Source organism: Cygnus atratus, chromosome 8 (assembly GCF_013377495.2).
Source record: "Cygnus atratus isolate AKBS03 ecotype Queensland, Australia chromosome 8, CAtr_DNAZoo_HiC_assembly, whole genome shotgun sequence".
NCBI lineage: Eukaryota > Metazoa > Chordata > Aves > Anseriformes > Anatidae > Cygnus > Cygnus atratus.
Genome location: NC_066369.1, coordinates 31492751 through 31507766, shown reverse-complemented (window position 1 = coordinate 31507766; position 15016 = coordinate 31492751). Strand labels below are relative to the sequence as shown.

General features: G+C 40.1%; 1 protein-coding gene across 3 annotated transcripts; it reads right to left on the bottom strand.

Annotated features, from left to right (window-relative positions):
- Positions 1-109: 109 nt before the first annotated feature.
- Positions 110-13730, bottom strand: LOC118256943 (biotin-dependent 3-methylcrotonyl-coenzyme A carboxylase beta1 subunit-like). Of its 3 annotated transcripts, none has more exons than XM_050712206.1 (13): positions 13669-13730; positions 12850-13176; positions 10973-11169; positions 9699-9877; positions 8664-8744; positions 8040-8218; positions 6361-6553; positions 5269-5360; positions 4204-4360; positions 3309-3431; positions 2552-2697; positions 1995-2076; positions 110-313 (listed from the first exon to the last, which is right to left on the bottom strand). In XM_050712206.1, the coding sequence occupies exons 2-13, from the start codon at positions 13170-13172 to the stop codon at positions 230-232; spliced, it is 1836 nt and encodes a 611-aa protein (XP_050568163.1). In that variant the 5' UTR covers positions 13173-13176; positions 13669-13730; the 3' UTR covers positions 110-229. The 3 variants fall into 3 exon arrangements, with proteins under 3 accessions (XP_050568163.1, XP_035420284.1, XP_035420283.1); XM_035564391.2 differs by having other exon boundaries at positions 13675-13721; XM_035564390.2 differs by lacking the exon at positions 13669-13730 and having other exon boundaries at positions 12850-13267.
- Between the last annotated feature and the right edge of the window lie 1286 nt (positions 13731-15016).

The window sequence follows — 15016 nt, the reverse complement described above, 5'->3', positions numbered from 1 at the left end:
CAGAATCACAACTTAATCCTTCCTTTCCCAAAAATAAATTTTCAATTAATGTAGTAGCAGACTGTGGTTTAAAATACAAACTCAATGTAAAACGATTTGAAATCCAGGATTGTTTGCAGTGGCTTAACCTTTTTATTAATGGTATCAAAGAATTAGAAAATCATTTACATTAAAGCATTCTAATACATGGTGCTAATTTTAAAGGATGATTACTCAAAAACGGCTGCAGTTACATCCTGATGACAGGATGCTGATACAGAGGTATGACCTGGTACTTCTGCTGTTGTATGATTTGTAAGCACTGTGCAATTACCTGATTAAAAAACAACAACAAAAAATATATATATAAGCAATCAGCCCCGAAACAAGAAATCAGTAAAATTTACAAGTTATGCAGTCATTCAATAATGCATTTGTTCTTAATTTTTGCAAAACAAGGAACATTTAAAATGAACAATTGTTGGCTGTACACTTAGCAGAAACAGATGCCAGTGTAATATATCACTGGGGCAGGGGAAAGGAAAAAATGTCCACAGGATCCCAAAGCGTATGTATTATGTATGGATGCCACTAAACCACTTTGCAGCCACAGTGTTAACAACAGTATTACTTCTGGAACACTGGAAAGCTACTTTGCTGTAAACATTCAACCAAAATATATTATTTGATAATCCATTTCAGTTATTACATAGCTACATGCCTAATATTTCCAATAACGTATCAAAAATTATCAGAACATCCTGCTCTTCTGTGTCCATCTTTTTCTAAGTCATATTTCTTGGTGCCTTGTGAAAACAGTGAGTGGAAAATACAAAAATTCGGTCTTTAAAAATAACAATCTTAATGGAGAATTTTTACATATATTGTATGATAATAGTTATAGTCTTCTTTGCCAAAGCCTTTTGTCTATCCTGCTGGAATTAGGAGTCAGGATAAGCATTTTCCTAATCTCACTGTACATATTTGATTTCTACTCAACCACCACCCACTGTCTTGAAAAAGCTGATTCTTTTTTTAAGGGCATATTAAGCATGAGCACATGCTGTCAGTTCAGACAAGGACAAATTCAATCTATTAGCAAGAACTGGGATAAAGTGGCAAAAGAGTAGTGTAAAAAAGAAAAAAAAAAAAAGCTAAATATGTGAACATGAATTGTGGTATGCTGGTAAAAATTACCTGAAGAGAGTAATAATGATTCATTTCAACTGTCACATTACTTTCTTTTCACAGGTAGTTCCTAGGCAGAGGTAGTCTCTTGGCTCTAGTACTAAAAAATATTTCTCAGTGCTCTCTCCTTATCAAAGTTTCCGTAAACTCCACACAAAATATTTAATGTATATGTACCACCATAAATATGTACCCTATTTAGAAGTATTAACTGATGGCAAGATATATTTGTGAACTTTAAGGAGAAAAAAAAAACTTCAGGAGCTCAAAGAACACTTTAGGTATTGCTAATAAACAATACGACAGAAGATGTGGGGTTTTTGGAAATAATTTAATGGAGTACATGTCTGCCGACTTAAAAGAAGAAGGCAGGGGCAGGGGTGGGCACATCCCAAATGTAAGAAGCAATTACAGCAGGAAAATCAACAAAATGAAACATCTTGGGACAAAAGAATGAAAACAATGTGAGTAGTGAAGAGCATGAAATTATGAGTCATTATGCAAGACCCAAAAAAAGGATCAGGATACTGAATCAAAAGGCAAAGTCAATTAGAGATTCAGTGAGGAAACGCTAAAGTAACCAGAATACAACCAGAATTCAACAGAAACTTTTTGGATGGACTAATGGTGTAGAGAAAAAATGAGAATTGCAAGGCTAAATACCCAGGAAAATGGAGTAAGAACAGAGACCTAATTCTGGGAATCAGCATGCTAGCTGACCTTGAGCAAATCATAGACTTACACACTCACCACAAGATGAGATCTGAGGATAAAAACATACCATAAAGAACATATGAGGGGGAAAAAACAAAACAAAGCCAACCTACCTTTCTAGTATTTTGAGGTAGAATTATACCATCGTCCCAGAGTCTGGCAGAAGAATAAAATGCACTGCTTTCTTCCTCTAGCCTGGAGAAGAGAGAGTATTAAACAAGCTTAAAAAGCACAAAAACTTAATGAAAAAACATCAGTCCGGTAAAATGAAGTCATAGGTGAAAAAGGCATATGTTTCAATTTTAAGTGAACGTGCAGTACTACTGTTAAAATCAATTAGGATCCAGCAAATACGTATCAGATGTGATCCCTCCGTATTTCAGTCATTTCACAGTTCAGACAATCCCCCGTATTTGGAAGATCACCATTTGTTAATATACAGCACAGTATCTTGATTTAGGGTTGTGTGGTTTCAGATTTTTTAAATCAAAAATCTGTGTTTCCTTAAGAAGATCCTAAGAGTAGACATAGAATTACCCAGAATTTTAAAACATTTTCAGTAGATTCAGGTTTGCTTCAGTTGTTTGGGATGTGTAATATGAATATAATTAGGTATTTTAACTAATTAAATCTCAGCATAACTGCGGGGTTGTATTATTAATGTCCTTACCTTTGTTTCAGATGTTTTAGCTCTGATTCATCTGTACTATCACTGTCCCCAGCTTGTGGGACTGCGGTCAAATGTCTTGAATCCACAAGAGCAACTCTTGCATTAGGCCACAAGAAGAGAAAATTTGGACTGAATGATCTCCCGCACTACAAAAAAAAAAAAAAGCCTCAGTGTAAACTCAATGAATTTAATCACAAAAAACGGCCATAGAATGCTACAATCAAGTTCAAGACAAAATGTAAGAGTTTATTTTGTAAAGTATTAATGATACAGATCCTTCCCATTACAGCTACAGCTCCTGTATCAATACAGATCCCCTGCAGTAGCAACTGCCACAGTTACCACTGCCTTTGGTAGTGGCATTTTATTATTCATCATGTTTAATTCAAAGCAAGCAAAGAGGCCTAGTACACTTACTGACAGCATGAGTAGCACACAGAATAACACAACTGGAAAAGATGTGGTTCTTAGTCTTTGAGAACAAATAGCATGTGCTGAACAAAAGGCAGGATTGGACCCTCTGAGTGACATTTTCAGACAACGACCAGTTTTTTAGAACTTGTTCTGTGTTAGCTGCAGACCAATTTTTCTGCAATCACATCTTGTGATGCATTTCTTCCTTTAAAATTAGTTAATGTAATGAGTCAAGTTAAATGTCTACAAACAGCTTTCATTGTTTTAAAAATGAAAGTGCCATGAAATCTGGGCAAAGTCTCAAGTCTATTACCAAACCCATTAACCTTTATGATACCCTTACCATAACATAACTTTCGCTCCCGTAACAGCCACCAATTACTATGGTTATTTTGGGAACAGCAGCACAGGCAACGGCAGCCATCATGGAGGCCTGGGCTTTTAATCTGTTGGAGTGAGCCTCTGCCTGAAATGAAAATAAAGATTTTAGTTCTGCAAAGTCTTTCTTCTAGATTCCTTCCACTCTCACCGAACTTACAACCTATTTCTAAAACATGTAATACTTTGCAATTCTTTATGATCATTTCTTCCAAAACAGTAGAACAGCATCAATAGGTTAAGCACCACAGACCATTATAACACTTACTTTATGATGTAAATCAGCAAAACAATTACAACCAGTGTGCAGAAAGAAACCTACGATACAGAGCAACTCTAGCTCTCCCAGGCATTAGCAAGCTTAGACACAACACAGTTACGCCAGGCTTTGTCTTACACGGTGGTGCCAGTTGGGAGGAACAGAGCTGCAGAAATAGTAAAACCTTTATTAGGTTCTCTCAGCAGAGACTATGAGGCTTTCCAAAGCCCAGGACAAAACATACTGTACTTTAATGCCTTCACTTTTAGAAAAGAGAAATATTTATTTTCTGTGGAGCACAGTGGTATCAGAAGAACCAATAGGCTGTAGTTCAACATAAAAAGCACTATGAATTCCAAGTTTTACAGCTTGCATTGCCAGCTTGACAGCGCCATTTTAGATAAGTGTACAGGCCTGCTTAAAATTAGAATAAAATGAGAAGATTTAAAAGCAAAGTAATTACAAAGCTTCTTGATTTAACTATCAAAAGTGGATCAAATAATATTTTTTCTACTAATTAATAGTTTTCAAAATGTAATGTTAGGCAAAACAAGAACTAGGAAATTGCTTGAATTAAGCACGTCGAACTAACACGCCATACCCGCGAGATGCTTGTTGGCTCTGCTGCATGGGGAGCAGTGTTTTGGAAAAAGAGGATGGGAATGCTCCGGTGACTGCACAGCTGTACGAAATGGCTGCCCTTGAGAGAAGCATCATGAGTAAGCTCCCCATTGTTTGCCACCACTCCCACCAAGTGCCTACAAAACAGACACAGGAACATTTTCCCCAGAAATTATGAAAAGACAGGACATAACGTTCAGAAGGATGGAAACATAAATGGGTGGAAACACACACATAGATGTGCCCTTTTACAGAAATCTAGGCTATAAAGGATGCAATTACGCATATCACTTCATTCAAGGAACCTGCTATATATAACAAACAAGAAGTCTTAGAGCAGTCCCTATACATAAAGCGTTGAAGTATTAACATGGAAAACCCTCAGGAGGCAGGTAAGGTTACAGATGGCCTGCTACAGTTCACAGTGCCAGACAAGGTGCCAGAACTCTGGATACTCTCCACTTCCCGTAACATACAATGCAACAGTCATGCTGAAAAGTTTATACTTTCAACCAGAAAGTCTCTAAAATATATTTTACTTCTTTTTATTTTTAATTAAAGATTTGTCTGGAATGTTGTGTGCTTATGAATGCGTTAGTAATGGTCTGCGTTAGTTAATGGTCTGAACTACGCATGGTTTTATCGTATGGCTATTATTCCATCTCCATCATGTGGGAGATGGGTTAACTTTTGACTCAGTTTGGGAAGGAACACTTCAAGATGTTGTTTCTTATTTCTTAAAGAATCTGCTGAGACTTCAAAGTCCCAGCTGTTCATCCAGTGACTTGAGTGACCAAACAAATCATTTCAAAGTCATGAAAACCATTCAATTGTAATCACTCTGCTGCTATCAGCCTGAAACACAATGAATACAGAACTCAGAGATAAAAGATCAGGCTTTCTAGAAGTAGTTTATCACCAGTTCTTGACTGGTTCAGAACTCCATAAATTCTGTTACTAGAATACTGTAAAACCTGATAACGGTACAAAAGCTATTTAGACAAATATGTCCATGCATATTGATAGTGAAATCTTATAGCCCTACCCTTCCACGTGGCCAAATCCTGTCACTAATGTTATTCCATAGTCAGCCTTGAATTCCTGGAATCTGCTTCCATCCAGCAGACGGCTCAGAATCTGCAAAGAAACATACAATTTTTCCTACAGAAATCTGAGGGAAAAAAGGATAGTTCTGCTACAAGATGTGCTCTGTTCCAATAGTAGGGAGACCTGTATTATGCAAGAAGTCAAAGTAAATGATCACAGTGGTCCTTTTATGTCTTACACTTCGCTAAATACTCAATATGCACGAAACATAAAAATTGTGTTTGATTACCAACCGTATATTTTGAGCCAAGTTCAACTCCAAGATTATTTCAAAGTTACAGAGCACAGTTGTTCATATGCATAAAAACCTTATAAAAAATAGCATGTGCAGTTATAGTTTATGTGCCTAAAAATACTCAGCGGCATATTGCTCACACTTTTTTTAAACACAGTTTTAAGAGCTGCCTTTCAAAGCTACACTCTTACTACAGTCAATCCCCTTAACTCCAGGAATTTACCACTGGCGAAGATACTGGATTTGCATCCTTAGAGAGACCAAACCTCTCCAAAAACTACACGATAAAAATAGTGCCATGCAACTCCACATGCTTCTGCAGAGATGTCTGTCTCAGCCTCAAATTGAGTTTGACCTTCATTGTTTTTTCAGTCAACATTTGCATTAAGCAGTCAAGTTACAACATAAAGCCTTGACCCCTTAAAAAAACAAAGGAGACAGGAGGAAGCCCGTTTCTAAAGGGATGCGTGTTCTAAAAGCAGCCAACACAGTACAAGACACACTGATGTAAAAGCATCTCAAACAGTGCATGGAAACAGATGGGGATCAGCTGGCATAATCTGTAATTATCTTATCTCTAGCAGGTTTTCGGTTTAAATATTTTCAACAGCTCTGCAGAGTTGTTGCCATTCTGCTTTGCTGGAGCTAAAGACTACTTGGCAATGATTAGGCAATCATATGAAATTTTTCAGGTACTTCATTTCTCTAGGAGAGAATAGCCTGTTGCCTGTTAACCTGGAGATACTAGACAAAGCAGACCAAAAGGATGAAAGGATATAGTACCTGCCACCTTACCAATTTCACAGGAAGAGTACACCTATAATCCCGTGGTGCAAGCCCCAAGAGCTCGTCAGAGCTATACAGAGGACCGTCATGTTCTATGACCTCATCCGGCAGAGGCTCGTAATTCAGCGTTGAGACAACATTTCGAACACACTCATAGGCTTCCTTTTCTGAAGATGCAAAATGGTCACTGCAGCCACTGACTCTAAGAGAGAGAACAACATTACATAGTATTGAATTAATGAAATCTGAATTCTGATAGGACCCAAACTGAAGGAAATACCTTCACCTGTACTATGAATCTCTAAACTCCCTGAAAACATTGTGCAGTTTTATTCCTGTACGAATGAGCTCAAACCATCAGTGGAATTTCTGTGCAATCCAAACTAAAACCAAATTCACAGTAGAGAGAAGTCCTTCCTCATGACTTTTGTCTCTACCTATATGAAAGAAAGGCCTCTATTTTCATAATGATGTTGTTGGAAACAATAAAGGTAAAACAAACTTTAAAAATTACATCACAGTAGCAGCACTTCCAGCTTGGATATAAACACAGTAATTTAATATACAAAACACAACTGACTGTCACACTAATATTTGCTTTGTGAGAAAGGTATGGAATTTGTTTCTGCATACAAAGTATTGAATGCCAGAAACAAATAAGCAAATCCACCCTTGTCCCCTGTGTAGAAGGGAATAACTATTTTGACAACTACAGAAATTTCTGACATACAAAAATAACCTTAAAGAAATAGTTACGTAGCTACTACTGTCAGGTTTATTTCCTCCTTGCTCTTCTCCTGCTATGAAGCCCTCATCAACAGCAGAGGCAGACAGGCTTTTTTTTTTTCTTCTTTGCTACAGATACTTTTACAAGCAGATTCTTCTCTGCAGCGAGTTACTCTAGTGTCTTCAGAAGCAGACAAATGGAAAGAAGTTATGCCACCTCTTCCATGCATTAGTTTAGGGCGGAAAAAAAAAAAGGAATTTCTTATGCAGTTTCCCATCACCACAGTATATGAACACTTGAACATTCACATTTTCTTTTTTTTTGAACATATGTAGCCTGACACTGTTTCTATTAGGAAAAGAAGTGATATCATCCCTCTTATATAGCCAGTCCCTCTGAGGCACAGAGGAACTAAATTGCCTGAAGTTCAGAAAGCATGTGGGAGAACGGAGAACCAAATCCAGGTTTGTCTAGCTCATGCTTAACCCCATAACATCCCTTCAGTTTTCTTCCATTTGACTGACCTAACAAAAAATGATAACTGAGAAGGAAAGCAAACAGTGCAGTAACAGATCCCACTTCTGGCCCTGATCCCAACCTCTGTACTTAGGTGAGGTTTCTATCAGAGTTAAATACATTAACAGCCAAGAGCTGGAAGTGGAAAGTTCCTGTCTACAGTATTAAAGCTAAATTACTATGTTGTGTTACCTTCTTCATTTGAAAGAGTTGTATCTAGCCCCACGATATTCCCACATATATAACAGAATACCAACAACTTCTGTAATAATTCGTGTATCATTTCTACCACTTTCCACTGCATGTTTTCCCATCCTTGAGGACCATAGTACAGCCAATCACTGGAAACATCAAAAACAGTCACATTAACTTATAACAGAATGATACGTTCTTTAAAGCTAAGTGTGCTGAGCTCTCTACAACTTTTGAGAATTATTTCACATACTTAGAGTGAAGTTTCGCTCCTCCTAGGTCCTCAGGAGAGACATATTCTCCAGTAGCAGCTTTTACCAGGGGTGGGCCAGCAAGGAACAGAGTGCCGATTTTATCTATAATCACAGCTTCTTCGGCCATGGTTGGAACATAGGCACCTCCAGCTACGCAGGAGCCACACACTACTGCCACCTGAAGGACACAAACAAACAAAAAAAACCCACTGTGTTGCAGCGGGAAGAATGGAACAGCAAAGCCATTACCTTTATTTCAGAAATGTTTGAGAGACTAAATTGCAGCCTGGAGAACCACGAAGTACAGACACAAATACCAGCATGAACAATGTTGCTGTTCTTGACATCACAGAGCTCAATGTTTACCCTGAAACCACCCAATGTTTTGATGCTTTCCATCAAGATCAGTCAGTAAGCACTTAGATGATCCTTAAGGTAGAAGTATTCTTGTCTGTGAGACACTACTCGCATCTCCCCACCCCACAAACAGAAAAGGTCAGCTTTCAGAAATTTCTTGCATGTTTGACAGCTGCTCCTAGAAACTCTATTAAGATAAAACTTTTTTTTTTTTCAGAACTCTATTTATCACACGTACTACACTTGTATTCAAAATGACACTGTACCTGAGGGATTTTCATAGCAGACATTATTGCTTCGTTGTAGAAAATTCTGCCACCGTGTGACTTGTCAGGAAACAGCTCTGACTGAAAGGAGAAAACAAAGTGAGTTTCAGTATTAACTGTAAAAGCCAGCACTTCCTCTTTACTTCATTCACTCACAAGAGCATTGTAACTGATTCTGAGGTCACCACTAACAAGCATTCCAGAAACTTTTACATGCAGCATTCTCTGCTGTATTTGTAACCCTTACACATTGTACAATTCCCCAAAAGCACCCATGGCCATCAATGTTTCAAAAGCAGAGAAAGTCTTCTGATGTTTTGTGAAAACCATTCGTTCTAGACAGGCTTAAATTGTAAACGTGGGGAAGTGGAAGCTCATGCTTGTACTTTATCTGTGAAATGACTTCAGGACAGTTTCCCTTTTTACTCTAGTTTTCGGTTCAGCTCTTGAATTTGTATAAAACCTTTTACTACGCGTTTGGTTTCAGTCTGGAGAGGGAATAACTCTAGTCTCTGTGATAATGTGACCTCTGAGCACTGGAAAGTAACCTGCACAAGTTTTTCCACTACAGCAAAAATTTTAAAAACTACATTTTTAAAGGCCATGGAGGTTTGTGCATTACTGTAAGAGACTTTATAACAAAATACGGAGTCATTTTAAAGGTTCTGAAGTTGAAAATGGAAACTTCAAACAATGTTCTAATTTATTAAGCACACCAACGTGTTTCAGCACATTGAGGAGTATCCATGATACCTGCTTGGTCAGCACTTTCTTCCCAACACTGATATTCAAGCTTTTAAACTTTGATCAGATGCTAGATGCAAGATTAGTCAAAGTCATCACTACTGTTACGTATCTTCAGATCACGTTCTGGACTCAGATTTGCAGGCAAAACTCAATTTAAGTATAACTTTTATTGAATGAAAATCACGCAGCCAAGAAAACAAAACATAAATCTGAGATTTATTTCTAGAAAATGAGTATGACTAAAACAAGCAGTAGGTATTTTCCTCTATGAACTGGTTCTGGTGTTACCTGAAGTGGTAGGAACGCTCCCCCGCTGTCAACAAGGTACACAGACAGCAGTCTGTTCTGCATGGCTATTTCCTGAGCTCTTAGCTGTTTCTTCACTCCAATTGGATAAATAGTTCCTCCCTTTACAGTTGCATCATTTGCCGTGAAGACGCACCAAACCCCACAGATTTTTCCAATTCCTACAAGGGATACCACAGATGTTTATCAGGACTCTCTAAGATATCAGATATGAAACAAGGAGGCCAAATTTTAGCTAGGATGTCATTTTGGTGATACCAATAAGCCGCTAATTAAATGGCAAATACTGCATAGGGAAGAAATCTATAGCTCTCCTCTGGAATAAGAAAATGAAAGCTAACGACACACACACACAAAAAAAAATCTAAATGAAGAAGGCAGAACTTGAAATACAACTTATTCCTGGTATCACTATAAGAGAAAAAATACATAGTTTGACTTCCAGCTCTTGGACTGAGCTAACAGTGAAGGCAATTAAAATTTACGTACAAAAAACTCAAAAATGTAAGTCTGTGACTGAAGAAAAGACAGGATTTCACAATCCATTCCTCTAGTTGTTTTTTAAACTGGAACTGCTTTTTGAAGTGCAACGAATTGTTCATAATTCGAAAAGCATTACAAAATAAATGTCTTAGTGCCTGTGTCACACACTGACTTGGTCCCCTTTCGTTCAACAGGCATCAGCTTATTTGACACATCATTCTAAATTTTTGAGAGAAAAATCAGTAACTGGTATGTAGAATAAATTACTAAATCTAGAAGAAATTAAAACATTTTTTTCTTTAAAGGTTTCCTCCAGATTTCCCAGTGAAGAACAATGGAAAATAATACATCAGTGGCTGAACTCTTCCGTGTTGGGAAGAGTCCAAGCTCTTCCATGTTATATTCCATAAACCTGACTACATGTATCCTTCTTCCTTTCCCAGTAAGAACACACACCATAACTTCGGAGAGGAAGGCTAGATACTATAGGAAGGTGTGCAGCACACGCAGACCACAACTCACATACACTACCTACAACCACATACTCATCAGTGCACCCAGACAGCACCTCTCAAATTATGTTAAGGATCACATTGGCCCCAAACCCTTCTTCCTTCCAGGCTGCATCTCCAGCGTGGGCTGCTTCAGACAATACCCTCAGCCCATATGCATCTTTAGATCTAACTTGAATCATATTTAAAGATACAAACCATTAAGCAAATGAACTTCATGAATTTTCCATAACATCTAACATGAAACTTTCCAGCAATTACCAGTAAGGCATCCAGCCGCAGGAACATCACCATAAGGCATATTGAGGCCTGCGAGAGGAGACAGTTCGAGAAAAGACTCATCATCAAGAAGAAACTTCAGGCGTTCACGAACAAACAGCTTCTTGTTTCTCTGAGTATGACGCAAGATGGCATTCTCTCCCCCTCCTTTACTGACCAACTCTAGCAATTCTGAGTATCTGATTTAGAAAAGAAAGTTTCAATTAATGAAAGCCACCTTAATTTACAAGTTGATCTTTCATAGATTTAGCACAGGTCTTAAATGTATTGCACAGCTTTCACACCAATGACACGAGAACAACATTAATTCACAGTTTTGGATTATTGTTTGTGAAAGGAACTTGTTCATGACAGTTAAGGACTGCCTAAGAGAGCACACAATTCAAAGACATAAGTTTTCTTCCAAAGTGTAACAAAAAGCAGAGATATGCCATTTTAGTTTCATTATTCAGAAGTCACATTTCCAAGCCCAACAAAGACACCCCAAGAAGAGTCAAACAATATAATATAAATTAATTATATTAGAATTATACAGAAATAACACATATACAGAAATAATATAATTCTATCTGTAGCTTTTTGATCATAGTTAGGAGACATTACTAAGTCCTGTCCCTCCCAGGTGTTGCCTTTATGCATCCAACGCAGCATCTCACAATATATGACCCTACTTAATCACCGTCAGCAACCCCAGGAATGAGAAGGGGCTGATCATCAGCTACCAGAGCAGACTTTGAGAGACACTGCTCTACAACAACTTTAGCCTATAAACTTGCAAATATTAATAAGGCTATCATAATTTGCTAGTCCCAATTCAGCATGGACAGTTATTTCCAGGTTCCAACTACTCTAGGGAAGAACCCATTCAATGGTTTCCTCCTCTGCTCCCCCTCAACATATTGTGAAAGCTTTTTTGACAGGCCTTACATATACTCAACAGCATGGAAGATGAACTTTAACAGAGTGAATACTGCAGTGTCACTACAATCATCAAAAAGAGAAATTGATTACCATTTGCTATTATCAGGGCAGCATAAAATACAGATAATGAACTGAGCAAAACTGGGAACAAATGTGGTACCTTATATAACTTTAGTCTTAAACAACAAGGCTGTATATTTATTTTAAGTCAAATATTTTTCACCAAGATGCATCATCTTTAAATAAAAATACCATCTGATGTAACTATTTACAAACCACTCTGTGCGTGACTCCATTACTTCATTATGGCTTCCTGCAGACTGTGGAGGTTGAAAAACCTCAGGAGAAAAAAGCTAAGGATTTCAATAGTGTTGTAAATGCCACCACAGGAGGGCACAGTGTGTTTTCCATAGCTGTGCTTCCAGCTCCTGTATCATTCCTCTGAACAAAGGCCTTTGAATTTTTGCCATCTGATCCTTAAGGCCAAATGCATAAAACACATTTTCCCGTTTTATCAGTGAACCATGATTAATTTCAGTAACTGTCACCCCCTCTTTCAGGAGCAATCTTTAAAGTGCATGGGTCACCATTTATCTCTTTACATTCAAAATCAAACCTGAATAAATTTTATGAAGGCCTAAAAATAGTTCTTGGCAATACGTGCAGAACAATGTCATATGACAGTATTTTAAATGCAGTCTGCACCTAGGTTCAGGCATCTCAGTCAACAGAAACTGACTAGGAAACAGCAAGGAAACTAACTAAAGCTTCGAAGTGGTCAGAAAAAATTACTAACAGGCTTTTTTTTATTTATTTATTTCTGGAGTTTTTAATTAGCAATCTTCCTGGGTTAAAAGTTGCTAAAAGCATCTGTAAGTAATGCTCACATCATCTCACACGTACCAACACTTGAAAGCATCACAAAAAACAGTCATTACCTTTTAACAACAGCCTCACTGTTCCTTAAATTTTCTTCAAACACATGTCGATATACGGACAGGACGCGTCCATCTAAAACAGGGTAAGTTTTTGCATACCGTCTATATTTTGCTTTGCTACTTACTAAACGGCTGGGAAGCATGCTGCATGTCCTTTTCAGCCCTTCGTTTTGCAGTGTCTGTGTTGATTGTTTACTGTTACTGAAGAAGCCCTTACACTTTCCTTTGAACACATGGTTTAAAGTCAGGAATCTGGGAAGCAGCAATGGTGTGGAGTTAGGGGAGAGTTTGCAAATGGAGCAGAAAGTGATATTGTTCCACATGACCCTAGGAATTAAAGAGAGAAGAAACAGCATTTACAAATTCAAATTCAGACTCCCCAGGCTGGAAAAGGTAACGATTAATACGCAGAAATTAGCGAGGTGGCAGTTTTTACAGGAGGGAGACCACGAATGTCTAAGTTTCCACTTTTAACAGCTTGTCTAGCGCTGTTACAGCGGCGGGGGCCAGAAGATTCACTCCCAAATCCTGCGTTACCGCTGCTAACGAGCAAACCGGGAGCTGCAAGCACGACCTTTGTGCTCGGGGACACCCTGCCCGCAGCCCGGCCGGGGCTGCCCTCGGCTCCCTCAGCGGCCTCGCTCGGCCCGGGGCAGCCGCGGGGCCTGCGCGGAGGCCGGGCGGGACGAGCCGCGGGGCCCCGCTCCGCCTGCCCGGCGAGGCGGCTCGGCTCGGCTCGGCTCGCCCCGCCGCCTCCTCCTCCTCCTCTCCTCTCCGCTCCTTCCCCGCACCCGCCGCGGCCTCCCCCGCTCCACCGACCCTTACGCGGGCAGCCGCCGCCGCGCCGTCCGCTCCGGGCCCGCCCCGGGGGCGGCTCCGCCACCGGCACGGCCCCGGCCCCGGCCCCGGCCTCGGCCCCGGCCCCGGCCCTAGCCCTCCTGCCTGCCTGCCTGCCTGCCTGCCCCGGGCGTCCCCGGCCCCGGCCCCGGCCCAGCCCTGCCTCCCCGCCGCCCCCGGAGGCCTCGGCGCGGCCTCACGCTGTCCTTGAGGAGCGCCCGGGTGAAACGGGGCTAAAACGTTGATGGTGGACGGCATCTTGGGGTGCCGGTGCCGCAAAAGTAACAGGAACGGCAAAGGAATTGCTAGTGTCGGCGATAAGCACAAGCATACACACAGCGCGTGTGTTTGATTTGTAAATTACACGGGGTTTACAGAATGTTGCCCTACGGTGGCCTCAGAAATAACACGCTGGGGCCTCGCTCTCCATCAAATACAGAATGGTAAAGGAAGGATGGCCGCAAAGTGCCTGGTCTTCCACGTCCCCCCTTCATGCAGCGCGTTACATAGAACCACAGAATCACCGAATCATCTAGGTTGGAAGAGACCTCCAAGATCATCTAGTCCAACCTCTGACCTAACACTAACAAGTCCTCCACTAAACCATAAAAGGCTGCAGATTGCTGGAAATTCACAGACTTTTTAGTGACGTTTGCTCTCCATAGTTCTCCATCGTTCAATGCCGCAACTGCTCAGCTGAGATGTATAAACGCTTTCTAATTAAGCGTATAATTAAAATATTAAAATGAATTTGATTTCCTTGCCTCCATACCTCACACTGTTTCTGGGCCGCTGTAGTCGGTTTGCTGTTGTTAGTCATGGCATAACCTCCGAGAAATTACAGCTTGTTGCCTTGCAGCGGCTTCATTAAAATGCGCTCCTGCCAGAGAGCTCTCAGCCATACATATTAATAAGGCTTCGCAGGGATAATTAAGCAATGACTAATACATTGGCGAATGTAAGAATCCAGCGTAGGCAGGAGAAAGATTTTGTAGGTAAATACGTTGTATATGTTAATAAAAAATCTTGACAATAATAATTAAGATTCGATGCGCTATAGCAATTTAAAATAGTCTCTGTTTTTCTTTTATGCTGGAAACAGGTAGGAGTGTCTTTGATGTTCTCCCTCGTATTGAGAATGGGATTGCAGGAAACCGCTCCCATCGCCCTGTGGGGCTTCAGCAAAGCCAGGAGCTGTTCAGGAGGCTCCCTGTGGTGGCCTGTCCCTCTGCAGCTTGAATTGGGTGGCCTGGGGAAGGCAGGGAGACCCCTCAGGGGCTAGGGAGACATTTCAGAGGTAGAAGAGGTGATGCTAAAAGCGGGGTGGGTG